Here is a 13,828-nt window from a genome sequence, read left to right on the forward strand (position 1 = left end):
CATCGGCATCGACGAATTCGGCTCCTACGGGGTCAGGGCATTCGTCGCCTACAGATGGGTCCGCCTCGCCCGACCCCTGCGGACGGGGTTCGTCTCGCCCGACCCCCGCGGATAGAGGGTAAGGGCATTCGTCACATCAGCCGGCTGATTCAGCTTCTATGCTCCTTCGATGCGATCAACATCGGTTACTTTATCCACGTCGACAAAGCATTTGAAGAGCTCTCTACGACAATAGATGTGCTGATTGGACTTTAGGCTACAGATGTTTGGCTTTCTAACAGCTGATAGTTGTGATGAGAATGCATTATGGCAAGTACGGACCAGGCGGGATTTTAACCATCGGCTCGTCAACAGCCAATTTGATTGGTAATATTCAAACCCACCATTGCATCATCATACAGTATATGTGTTTATCACTTGCACTAGCTTCCTTGTATGCTTAGTAGCTTCTACTTGTGTTTCGTGTATATATTTTGAGGTGTGGATGCTAGTGACCATGTGTGGTTAGGCTCATTTGAATATGTTGAATATCTGATACCGAGCATGACTTTTATTCTTTTGAAAATCTGAAATATGATCACCGCTTTACTTGGCTACTAGTATGTGTATGCTGACTTTGCTTTTACTATCTTGTACATGCCTGGTAGCTATATCTTTTTCTTGGAATCATTTATGCAGCTCGAGTCTCAATGCTTATTTGATAATCTTGTGCTAAATTACATTAAAATCTGAATGATGTCCATGTTGTGTTATAATGAAAAGATACAGGTGGGTTTGTTTTGTCTCACTGATCTAGTTCGGGACTGTTTGCTATTGCACTTTAGCATGAACTTGGACTAGGCTGTGAATGACCAAAACCTTGCTTTAAGCTTCTGATGGTTCAACGGACCTAGGCTTAGCATTGGTTGGTAAGAAGTGGCCTGATAAACAAATAACCCCTGGCACAGAACAAAAGGCTTGTTTGAGTTTCAAATGTAATATGTTTTAACCTGCAAGACCTGAGGGCATGAGTAATCAAGCTTGTTAAAAGATCCTTGTATCGGAGAGAGCTCACTGGTGTAGGTACTTGCTGGTTTTTGCTTGTCATGCTTTAATGTACTAGTTGGCTGGGCTAAGTGGTGATACTTTTTATTTTAAAAATCCTAAAAATTGCTTGCTCATGTTCTAATATAGATATATTCTTTTGGGCTTTTCTATGCGGTGTCTTTATGCTATACCCTCACTGTATATACATGCTAGCACTTGTAAATGCTTTTGAGACATACCTGGAAGCTCACACTCACTCTTTGCATGACATAGCATATTTTTGTGGGGGGAAAAATTTTTTATCAATGATGATGGTTTGGTTTATGTGGACTGTTTGGCTAACCGAATATGATTCATCAGCTTTTAGCCGATTCACAATGATCTTTGTAGCGTCGGTTCGGCAAGTGATTGTTTTGCAGGAGAGGCCGTATATGTTGATGTTGAGCTGATGAAGCACGAGGATGATCACATAAGTCAGTGCCATCCATGGAATATGAAAACTAGGACCGATCTGCTACAACATTGAGATTGGTCGGGGAAGGCGTGAGGCCGGTTCAAGCAATCGATCACAAAGTCAGTTGGCTAATAGCCGATCTATCGGCTCGGGGGGCAAGACCATCAGTGGCATGAGAAGACAATTTGAGGAGATGATGTTTTTATTTGGTTTACGGCTAGCGTCTAGAAGATTCTGTCATATTTGGTCAAACTTGGGGGGCATGTGTTATCGCCAGAATTTGATCAGGATTGGTAGGCCAAATGTCAGAAGAATCCCACGGTAAAGGAGTCCACTTAGCTAGGTTTATATCATAAGTTTGGCCAAATATGATGATAACTGTGCACTCAAGGCTCAAGCCGAGATGGAGTTACGGGCCTAATCCATGATGAAGTCCAATCTATTCGCGAGGCTGGTTCGGACTGCAGGAAGAGGCCTCACAAAAATGGACGCCCAGGTCACATATGGACTCCGTTTTGAACGTTCTAGATATGCATGGAAAGTTAAGGAGATAAGCTTTCCAATACAACTGGAATCACGTCCAGATTCGCTCGGAGTTGACGGGAACTGCCGAAATAATAGGACGACCAGAATATGCCACAATTATACGTCATGTTTCGGCTAATATTTGGAAGCTTCATGAAGATCTGGACCGGTGGAGGGAAGAGTCCAGATCATGTTATCTAATCTTCAAGTCTTTATTGAGTTGTAATCTATCTCTAGTTTTCGTTTAGGAAAGAGTTTAGAGGTTGCCTTGCACGGCAAGAAGTCTCCGGAGTATAAATATGTACCCTATGACATTTGTAAAAAAGAACGTCATCACATCTCGCAATCAACAACTCTCGGTGCATCGCAATCAACAACTCTCGGCCTGTAATCTTGCACGCTGCAGCTCTCTAGTAACTTATGCCCATTTTTATCATGGGGCCTAAACATTTTAACTGGCATCACTCCGCACTGTGGAGGGCCTTAAGACGAACCACAAGCTACCCGCACCGAAGGCCTGTAAAACTTCCTGTGGTACCAACATACACACGAAAAAACACTGCACCGGGGCACCCTAGGGCGTCAACTAAAGCAGTGGACACAAGTGCATCTGCCATTCCAAGTGGAGGTAGAGGAGCACGCTATCTAGCACGCGTGGAGTTAGAGGAGCACGCTATCTAGCACCCACACCCTCTATGGGGGGGGGGGACACTGGTAAGCGCGTGTTTGCCGCCGGCGAATGAAATACTGTTCTTCTTCTTCCTTGCTACTTCTTCCACCATCTCGCCGGGCCTCGCCCCCGCCGCCGGCGCCGCCCTGCCCGTCCCCGACGGCTCACGTCGCCGGATCCGCCGCCACCGTCTCGACCTCCACCACCCTAACTCTTCGCCGAAGCTCACCCCCGCCGCCGCCTCCCTACCTATCTCCGGCGGCTCACGCCACCGGATCCGCCACCGCCGTCTCGACCTCCCTCATCGCTGCCGGAGCCTCGTCGCCGCAGCTCACCCCCGCCCCGACCCTGCCCAACCGCCATCCCCCACCGCCCGTCCACCTCCCGCCACTACTACAGAATAGCTCAATAGTCCCGGTTAGCAAACCTCTTTTATCTCGGTTTCTGAACCGGGAACCCCAATCCGGGACAAAAGATAGGGGTCTTTAGTCCCGGGTGTGGCAACCGGGACAAAAGAGTAGTTTTAGTCCCGGGTCATGCTACCGACCGGGACAAATAGAATTTTCATGAATAAAAAAAATGAACCCTGACCGCTTGGGGGCTTTGCATGCCGGCGGCCGTCGCTGGCCCCAGCGCCCTCTTCTTCTACCTCTGCTTGTTCTAGTTCTACACATCATATGTCTCATTTCTCAAATTCCCTAATCAATAACAACATCATCAAATCTCCCGTTCAATTACAACAATGAAACCAGTATCAATCCTCAAATTAAAAATATGTTCAATCTACCCCAAATTTCTCCAATTACAACAATTAAACCAGCAACAATCCTCAAATTAAAAATATATTCAAGCTTCCTTTTTCAGAACAACACCAGCTGGAACAAGTTCATCAACAGAAAAATAAAAATACTATGGATCTCCACCTCCAATCATGCGCTTGCGCTTGCCGTCGAGCCAGCGCACGCCGATCCCGCCCCTCGCCGGCCCCGCGCTGGGGCCTGGCCGAGCTCCCAACCACGCGGTGGCGCACCGGTTCCGCCCGCACCGGCGGCCCCAGCCTAGACGCGCGGTGGCTGGAGGCGTTCCTCGGCCCGCTCCTCCCGCGCCAGTGCCCGCCGGTTTGGACACGTGGCAGGCGGCGGCGGCGCCCAACCCGCGCCGGCGGCCCCCGGCCTGGATGCGCGGTGGCCGGAGGCGTCGCCCGGCCCGCTCCTCCCGCGCTGCTGGGCGCCGGTCCGGATGCGCAACAGTCGACGGCGACCGCCCGCGCCGGCGGCCCCCGGCCTAGACGCGCGGCGGCCGGAGGCGTTCCTCGGCCCGCTCCTCCCGCGCCGGTGCCCGCCGGTCTGGACGCGCGGCAGGCGGCTGCGGCGCCCCACCCGCGCCGGTGGCCCCCGGCCCGCTCCTCCCACCGAGCGCTAGAAGTACTCCCCTGAGAGAAAAGATGAGAGTGAGAGGAGTTGAGGTGAGAGACAACTCAAGGAGTACGAAATGATAAGGCACCGGTACACAGGGATATAAAGAAAAGTGTAGCTTCTCGAAATCACCGAGCGAGGGACATGCATTTGTCCCGGTTGGAGACACCAACCGGAACAAAAGGCTGCGCGGGCCTTTTGTCCCGGTTGGAGCCACCAACCGGGATAAAAGGCCACCCTTTTGTCCCGGTTGGTGCCTCCAACCGGGACAAAAGGCCACCCTTTTGTCCCGGTTGGTGCCTCCAACCGGGACAAAAGACCCCTGTCCGCCCCGCTGCCCCGGCTAGCTGTTGGACCCGGGACAAAAGCCACCTATTGTCCCGGGCCCAAAGGCTGCCGGGACAAATGGCCTGGAACAAAGGCCTATTCTGTAGTAGTGCGCGCAAGTGTGCGCCGCTACCGGTAGCGGCGCGCGCTCTATAAGGAAAGTGCCCTCTATGTGCCATCCCCAACCACCTCACGCCATCCGCCGGAGCCCCACCGTCGAGGTCACGCTGCCGTGACCCCTGCTCCTCTGCGCCGCCCGTCAGAGCCCCACCATGACCTGGACGGAGAGAGAGGGACTGAGCGGAAGGGGATGCCGCTGCGTGGGCCTTTGCAGTCGCAGGCCTCCGCCGCGCGCAACTACTCCCCTGTCCTCCACCGCGCGCAACTACTCCCCTGTCCTCCACCGCTATTTATATTTATAACTTGCTAGAAACTTAATTGAAACTAAGTTATACTTGGAATCAAGCCAAGCTTCGACCTTATCTGGAACTCACGAGCTCCAAGATCCGAGATTGAGGTATTTGATGAAGCTCGAGTATTTCAGTTTTGCGTGATGTGTGAAGGCACCTTGCTACCTCTATTAATTAAATTCAACCATCGAATGTTTAAATAATATAGCTAGAGGCGAGTCTTGCATTAGCTTGCGAGCTACTGTGTTGCACAAGCTAAAGTAGGTACAAAATAATACTTACTATATTCTATTTTGATAGTTCTATTTCATCTTCGTATGAAAATCAAGAGAACCTTGCTTGTCATCTTCGTTTTCAATGTTATCATATGCAACCATCGAAATAGAATAATTCAATTTTGGAGATAGAACTATCAAAAGAAAATATTGAGAATAAAGCTAAATATTTAAATATGCTTCTCTTGTAAAAGGTGGAAAACTACAAAATTTCACAACACAGGAATGAAAAGTTTTGGTTGTTTGGACTGTAGGAAAATATGAAGCCTCGCAAATCCTAATGAAACAAGATTCCAGCAGTTCACTCTAATCAAACTATATTTACATGATAAGATATGAGAATAAATCCTTATATATTTCTTTCTCAAATCTCCACATTGTGCAACTGAGGCCACCATCAGGTTCCTCTCGTCGCTACTCATCTCCCACCCCTTGTCCACCGCCGCTGGCGAGCCCTTTGCTGGAATTTTGAGCTGGAGCACCGCCGGCTATGGCCGAGGGCCATATTGTTTCGATTTCAATTTTTAGGGTCCTGCATGCAAAACTCCGGGGGGCCATCTGCAAAACCATGTTTCAAGTTTTTGTTTCAATCCTGCGAACTTGTAAAATCGTATAGAATTGTTGAAAAATTCTAAAAATACAAAATAAAACTCGTAGCAATCCTTATGGAAAGATCTACAACTTTTGTGTAGGTCCATGGACCAGATTCAAAATAAATTTTGGTCTATAATAAATATTACTTTTATTAGCTTTTAAATGTAACACATGTTCTTGGATAGTGCTAGGCTTGATTATTGGGCAGTAGGCTAGTTTGTAGATCTTAGAACTTGTGTAAAAATTTCGAGACAATCCAAGGTCTTTAGATATAGATATGCACGTGAAAGTTCTACAATAAATTATACTTGTTGCAAGAATGCTAGAGTAAAATTTTGAGGACTCGAACCAAAAGGGAAAGAGGAAAAAAAATGGAGAAGGAGAAAAAGGCGAAAAAGAGAAAAAAGTGAAAAATAAAAACCATTATATTTTTAGTTAAAAGTTTTATTACTAAACTATTGTAAAAGGGGAAAAAGATAAAAAAGAAAAGGAAAAGAAGAGGAGGGAAGAAGAAAATGAGAAGAAAGAAGATGGTAATTGAAGATGGTTGGATAAAATATAGAATAGTTGGTATAGATGATTAAATATAGAGTATGAATTAGTGCGGGAGAACTAGATAGAGTTGGGAATCTCCATGATTAGAGCAGAATATTTATTTTAGAGGATGATCATTGCGGATAGTCTTAGATCAACCTCGGAATCCTCCTGTGGTGGAAAAAGTTCAATTTACTCCCCTCAACTATAACCAAAATCTGGATAACCCCCTAAACTATAATTTAGTTCAATTTACCACCTAAATTATATCATTTAGTTCACTTTACCCTATAACACAATTTATCTTTTTTATTTTTCATACACAAATTGAATTTTAATTTCAAATTTTGAATGATAATAATGGACATCACAATGAATATTTAAAAAAATATTATAATTTTTTCTCATTAGTTTTAGTTTATGTTATTATTAAATATGCTAACATATTAAAATAATGATAAAACTTATGATGCATTTTTTCTAACACGCTTATGATATGTACTATTATCTTGTAAAATGTCAATTTAGAACTCCATCTATGTATGAAAAAATAAAATAGACAAATTATATTAGAAGGTACAAATGATATAGTTTGGAGGGTAAAATAAACTAAACAATAGAGTTCAGGGGTTATTCAGATTTTGTTTAGAGTTCAGAGAGTTATTCAGATTTTGATTATAGTTGAAGAGAGTAATTTAATTATTTTTCTATCTTAAACCTTTCCCTTCTCTCGGACTCTCTTGTCGCTTGCTCTTCCTTCACCGGCGGCGACGACTGGGCGAGCGGCGGCGCCATTTGTTCTGTCTTCGCCCAGCCCTTTGCCGGCGGTGAGCGCATCCTCCAGGTATGCCCGCCCCTTCTCTTTCCTTCTGCTGTGCGAGACGGAGCACCCCCAAACCCTAACAAAACTATTTGTATTCGGATCTGAATGCAGTTACAATATATTACCTACTAACTTCGATTTCGTTTGCAAGAATTATCGGGTGACATGTGTACACCCATGTTCTATGCTGGTTCCGCCCCTGGTCCGAGCTTAATTTCGCTGCTGGATAAGTAGATATGCTTGGGCATGAGTGCCATGGCTCCGCAGTACCAAGCCGTGACACTCATTGCTTCTCCGTCTTACCCAAATGCCATTGCTTGGTCAAGTGACAATTTGGTGGCTGTCGCATCTGGTCACATTGTCACTATTCTGGTAAGTGCAATCCCATCACTGTAAGATGTTTCACGTTCTGGTCGTAAATGTTCAGGTGTCATGGTAGTTCGTGTATGGAATCTGGATAGCCTGACCTTGCACTCATCATGATTCTTTTGTTCCTATTTAAGAACCCAGCTGCGCTTGACGGGCCTCGTGGACTGGTTGGACTTTGCCGCAGTGATCCTTTTCCTATAGGAGTGGTTAACAGAGAAGGTAAATTTGGCCTCCGCTAAATTGCTTTAGTGATCTACCGTAGGACGTAGTGAACTTGCAGATTTGTGTCAATTATTTGGGACATTGAAGACCTAATTTTCAACTATATCATATTCAGAAATTTGTTTCTTTGACGTCAATTTTGCAGTGTGAATGTAGGGTGCCGTTAAAAACTAAATGGTACTTTGGGAACTGCAATGAGTGAACTGTCTTGCTAGTTGAACCATTCAGTTTTACTAGTCATATTCTACTCTGTTAAAATCAAACTACTATGGCTAGTGCATGTTCCATCACAACCAACCTAACCACCTCCTGAACAAAGGCCATGTCATTTTGCCTTCTATAGGTCAGTACAAAGCTTTCCATTACTGCCTTTTCGTGAAAGAATGAAAAAAAAAGATATTTCCAATGTGGCCATGTAGGTGAATTTTTGTTTGATCTTAAATTCTCAATTGCCAATATTTTGCAGATCTCTTTGAGCCATGTTTAGTGCCCACTTGCTTAGCTCGTGACGCCCAACCATGTGCCAGGTCAATTTCATGGTCTCCGCAAGGATTTGCACCTAATTCTGGATTTCTGGGTATATTATATCTTTGACATTCAATTTTAAATGGTATTCATTTATACATGATCTTCTCTAGTTGTAATTTTTGTGCGCAAGTTCATCTGCTCATCCTACTGCACTTAACATATATGTGTATATGGATCACAAATCTAGATGTTTGCTCGCTGTTTGCACTGTGGATGGTCATGTGAAGCTTTACCGGTCACCGATTTGGGAAATTTGTGATGAATGGGTTCAGGTAAGCATATTCTGCGCTATGTGAACAATGTTGAATTTATGAATGTTTTATATATGAGAATGGTAATCTAGGAAGTTTGTCTGAATTACCAACTGAATTTCTGTGCTGCACTGATTTTTCTTGTGCTGGGTCTGGCTTAGCGCCATTGTTGTAATGGTCCATGCATAATGCATATGAGGAATCAAATGTTTCTTGCATTATAGTGGGGATCAGCTCACCATTAACTGCATTAACTAGTTTCCAGCCAAAATTCATTCCATAGTGCTTTCTTACTATTGTAGTATTCTTCCACCTTCTTATCAGAATAAAAATAAAATTTGCAATTTGCAGTTTTGGTTTGTCCTTGATTCTTTTGTTCATGGACTAGCTTTTGTATTGTCTTAATTGCCTGTTGCGAATTTGTTCTGGCCAGGCTAAGTTTTTGTCTTTCATTGCATGTATTCACTAGGAGTGATCACTTGTTCTAGGTAGCTGTTATTGGTACTTATGAACCTTTCACTTGGTCCATAGGTTGCAGATATATCACAATTGCTGTTTAGCTACTATAAAACTATAAACTTTGGAGAGGATAATGGTTCTCATTTGACTTCTCTGGTATAATAACCTTCCACTCTAGCACTGAGAGTTCTATTCTTTGGTTGTGGCATGATATTTCTGTCTAAATATGTGGTTACAAAATATTCTTTCATGATCAGAAGAATACAAATACCGAAGAGACAGAGGTTTTAGGTTCTACATGTGAATTGCAAGATACTCTTTCTCGCAGGGATCCTGGACAGAGAAAAAGAAAACCACCAAGGTGAATTATAATTCTCGGCTTCCATTGCATAATTTTGCAAATAGAGAAACAGTCACCATATTTGGAATAACAAGATGATCTAAAGAAGCATCATTTTGCTATTATTTGGGCTGTGAAATGCTGATTTGCATGCATTCTCTACCCATTCATCTGTGGACATCACAGATCTTACCTCGAAATTTATTTTGTTGCAAGAAGTCAACATTCTTGGGAATGTTTCTTGCATTGATATACTGTACTTGAATTTCTTTTGAATATTTTTTATTCAATGTAATATGTAGAGTTGACGATTATATTTATGATGGCAACAAAGATGATTTAGATGCTTCAAATGATGCAGACTTCTCATTGAAATCATGCTCTAAGCCAAAGAAGAAGTCTTCGAAAAAGGTACAAATTTAGTCGTCCACATTTAGGCTGAAGTTTCAGTTTGTTCTTTTAATTTGTAAAAGGAAAACCATGTTGTTTCTTAACAAAAGGAAGAATAAATTGTTATGCTAGGTGAAGGTATTTTGTAGGATATTGCACATGATTGTTTTCTATTTGAATTTATTGTTCATTTAACACTGCTGTATTTGCGATTCCAGACTGCAAAACATGGACATGAGCCTGTTTCTGTAAATGGACAAGGCAGCACAGGAAATTCCAAAGCAACATTGTCCTCCAATGGAGGAAACAAATCTCCTCTTATCACGGCAAAGCAGTATGCTTGCCGTGATGCACGTTTGTCTTCCCTCGTTGTTTCATGGTCTCCACTTGTGTCATCAAGTGATAAAATTTCTAGTTTATTGAGGCATTGGTGCATTCTTGCTGTGGGCTCCAAGTCTGGAAATGTGTCTTTTTGGAAACTATATAAGCCAGAATACTACACCATAGATGCTGGCGTGGTTAACAGTGATCCGATGCTCATTGGGGTTTTGCAAGCTCATAAATCTTGGGTCAGTGCCATAACCTGGGAAGTTTCCTCTGAAGGCTCTTCAAAATCCTCGCTGCTTTTAGCAACTGGAAGCTCAGACGGAAGGTGAGCATGAATGAATGATTAATGCGTATTATTTGAAAATGGTTATGTGCTTTCTTTAGCTATATCATGCATTGGTTGTTTGCATGGCTTTTTGTGAGCTCTTCATCAGTAATGACATGGCAAAAGGGATATATCATATATGTGATAATCATATTTTGAAAACATACTTTGAGCTGCTATGTGCTTTGGAATCGGTAGCATAAGCAGGAGGACTGGTATAGGCATGTGATGTGCCTAATGCTTCATGTTTGTCTTGATAAAGTAAGAAAAAATCCCTCATCTCCATTTTTTGCTAATTTAAGTAATCAATGTTAAAGATGATGCACAGCATTCTCTGCACCAGATATCTTGGTGGCGGTGAAAATGGTTTTTCCCATGCCTTAAAGATTCTTGCTGTTCATTTTTATCTGATTTACAAACTTTGGTACTCTGATGGTTCGTTTTCTGTAAAAGTTTCATATCTCATGTGAATATTTTATTTCTTTTCTCAGTGTGAAGATATGGTTGGCGAATATTGAAGGTTTAAATAGATGTACAAATGCAGAAGAAGTTCCTTTTGCATTAGTTGCTAAGGTACACAACAAGCATCAACCTAGTATTGTATTTGGCACGAATGATTTATGCGACTTTTTTTCTTTGTGTGCACGTCAATTTGATATGGCATGCTTATTAGTTCTCACTCCAATTGTTCCTTTTGCAAGGTCGCTACTGATTTGTCAGCTCCAGTATCAGCAATTTCATTAGCTGTACCTGCCGGGTCTCAGTACGAGGTTAAGTTGGCAATTGGACGAGTATATGGGTCACTGGAAACATGGATATGGAATACATGTAGCTGCAAAATTGAGAATACCAATGCATGCCATGCACATGATCAAGTGGTAAAACTTCACATTAGTTGAGTATCTTTTCTCTTTAAGAAAAGAAACAAAAATGTCTAACATCACCATAGGTGACAGGTTTATCATGGGGTATGGATGGCTATTGTTTATACAGCTGCAGTCAGGTCAGTTAACTCTTCTGTGGCACTATTTGATTGCTATCTCTTTGGATGTGAGGTCAATTGAAACTATTGAATTATTGAAAGTTTGAGGGTTGAAGTAAAGCGGCAATTGGAGATGTGGGATCCGTGTTAAAAATTACTTGAGCTGAATTATGAGTTGTGCGTCAGCTATGGCTGAACTTGGTTTCTTGTATACTCCCATTCTTTTTTTCTTGTCAGTCTTATCATTTTGAACATTATCATTGTCTATGATAGACACCGTTCACTATGAATGTACCTAATTGCACATGAGAAAATAAATAAATAAAACCATAGACGACAAATTAACTAGCATAATTTAGATACTAAAAACCTTGTTTCACTGCGAAAAGTTTATGATCTCCTTTTCGACTATGGTACTACCTGAAGGAGTGGTTTCAGTTTTGACAAATATAACCTATTATAACTTGAAAAGATGAAGGCGGTCTTGATTGTTGATTATATTAGTAACTCTGCTGAATATACTATACTTTGCACTCTGTTAGTCTTTCAAAAATTTCTTCTCGAGCATTGTATCACTTGCAGATTCTTAATATTTTTCTTCTTTTTTAGGATGATTCTGCACGCTGCTGGATCTGTAACGGAAACCACCTTGAAGAAATTCCCGTGCATACAAATTTTCCAGAGTCAAAAGAATCAACAGATGTAAAAATAAATAATTAACTGTTTTCTTCTTTGATGTCCAAGTGTTTTTTCCCTTACAATTGGCTCCTGAATGTGCATGCAGCTATCAGAAGTCTCTAATCAATGCTTTGGTCTTACACTAGCACCTGGAGGACAAATGATTGCTGTGGTATGTTTTAGGCTTCTATATCTGGCACCTTTTTTTGCTCAAGTGAACTGTAGGTGTAGGTAAGATTGTATGCATAAGCTGTAAGAATTGATAAACTGTCTTTTTCAGGTCCGTGGTTTGGATCTGAACGTCTTAGACCAGATGTATCAAGCCAGGTAATACATTTATAGTTCATTATGAAATGTACTAGGATCCTTGTATAAATCTTTTTTGTTTTGATATAACATTTAGAAAATGCATTCACATGGTCATAATTGTGTTAATTAAAATAATAGGACACAAAAGGCGGTGGTTGAGTTCATTTGGATTGGTGGTCAATTTGTTGGTATTCCACTAGACAGGAGCATTGATGTTTGCAATCCACAGTCTACCATCTTATCCTCGAGTAACTTTTTGTGGTGGGGATCTAACATTTTGTGGTCGTTGAAGAAATATGAAAATGTTGAAAAGGGGCTTGCCTTATGGGATGTTGTAGCTGCGCTGCAAGGGTTCCAGAAATATGCACCCACCTTTCTGGAGACTTTGATGGATATGTGGATCTCAGCTTTATTTTCAGGTGATCCACAGTGTGTTTCTATAAATGCTCCATCATGTTCAAGGCATGACATGCTGCCCAGTGTCAGTTTGCGGAAGCTACACTTACTGAACATAATTTGTAGAAAAGTACTAATGCTCAGCAATCATGCGCAGCTTGGTCCTGATGCTGAAAATGGCAATGACTCGAAAACTGAGTTCTGGAGCACTCTTTTGATAAGGAGTGAAAGAGAGCTTCGCGAGAGACTGGTGGGTTTCACCTTTGCTGCAGTCCTGAAAAGGACAGCATATTCGTTCAATGGTACCTCTACTGAAAACAGCTGGTTTCCTGTTGGAGTTGCCCAAATGGATTCTTGGGTATCTATGAATGGAGAAGTGCATAACCAGCTCAAGTATCTCAGATCTAGGATCAAAGATCTAGGAAACAGGTATATTTTACTAACTCCATTGATATTCTCTCAGCCATTTTCGTATCGAAAAATGTCAACAAACTTGCCAGTTTGCCCACAACATTGAAATGCCATCACGAAATAGTTTTCAGAACTGATTTCCTCCTGCAGCATCAACTCCGCATGTGGATACTCTGTCGAAGAAACCTGCCCCTACTGCTCTGCACCGGTCCACTTCGAGTCGACCGATGTAGCCATCTGCAGAGAAAGGCACACGCTGACGCGGTGCAGGGCGTCCACGATCTTGTGCTCCGTCCTGCAGTCGGTGTGGCACTGTGTATGCTGCGGAGGCATGGTCGACAAGCTGCTGCCGCAGTCATTCTTCACCATGCAGGCGTCCCCTTTGGACGCCAACCAAGACGAAGGATCGCTCGACCTGTCTGGACCCGCTGTCCCTCTTTGCCCCTTCTGCGGCGTTCTGCTGCAGAGGTCGATGCCGGTGTTCCTGCTGTCCACCTCGCCGGTGTAGAGTTTAGCTATCAGCTGGCAGCCTCTGTAACCTTAGTAGTAGCTTAGTAAGTACTACTGGTTTTTCCCTAGTTTGAGGCTGCTTGTGTTAGCTATGAAAATGTAACCCTTTGCCGAAATAAGCACGCCATTCGTGGCACCTGGCTCGAATGCTCGTGCTTGGCTTGGTCCGTCATGTAACTTTTTTGTAACAATTCTTTTGACCGCTAGTGTAACTCTAAATAAGAGAAGATCGGTGTGCCGCTAAGCATGGCCATGATGAGCAATAATTGACAGACAAA

General features: G+C 42.9%; 1 protein-coding gene across 7 annotated transcripts; it reads left to right on the forward strand.

Moving 5' to 3' along the window:
- The first annotated feature begins 6,941 nt into the window (after nt 1–6,941).
- On the forward strand, nt 6,942–13,828 carry LOC120679442. 7 transcript variants are annotated; one of them, XM_039961033.1, is made up of 18 exons: nt 6,942–7,074; nt 7,205–7,425; nt 7,557–7,641; nt 7,790–7,987; nt 8,111–8,213; nt 8,360–8,444; nt 8,955–9,038; nt 9,140–9,243; nt 9,525–9,633; nt 9,831–10,264; nt 10,756–10,837; nt 10,966–11,142; nt 11,214–11,267; nt 11,856–11,948; nt 12,031–12,096; nt 12,205–12,251; nt 12,372–13,058; nt 13,191–13,828. In XM_039961033.1, exons 4-18 carry the CDS (start codon nt 7,924–7,926, stop codon nt 13,546–13,548), a joined length of 2,547 nt encoding a protein of 848 aa, XP_039816967.1. In that variant the 5' UTR covers nt 6,942–7,074; nt 7,205–7,425; nt 7,557–7,641; nt 7,790–7,923; the 3' UTR covers nt 13,549–13,828. The 7 variants fall into 7 exon arrangements, with proteins under 7 accessions (XP_039816967.1, XP_039816962.1, XP_039816965.1 ...); XM_039961028.1 differs by lacking the exon at nt 7,790–7,987; XM_039961031.1 differs by lacking the exon at nt 7,790–7,987 and having other exon boundaries at nt 9,143–9,243.

This window comes from Panicum virgatum, chromosome 6N (assembly GCF_016808335.1).
Source record: "Panicum virgatum strain AP13 chromosome 6N, P.virgatum_v5, whole genome shotgun sequence".
Lineage (NCBI taxonomy): Eukaryota > Viridiplantae > Streptophyta > Magnoliopsida > Poales > Poaceae > Panicum > Panicum virgatum.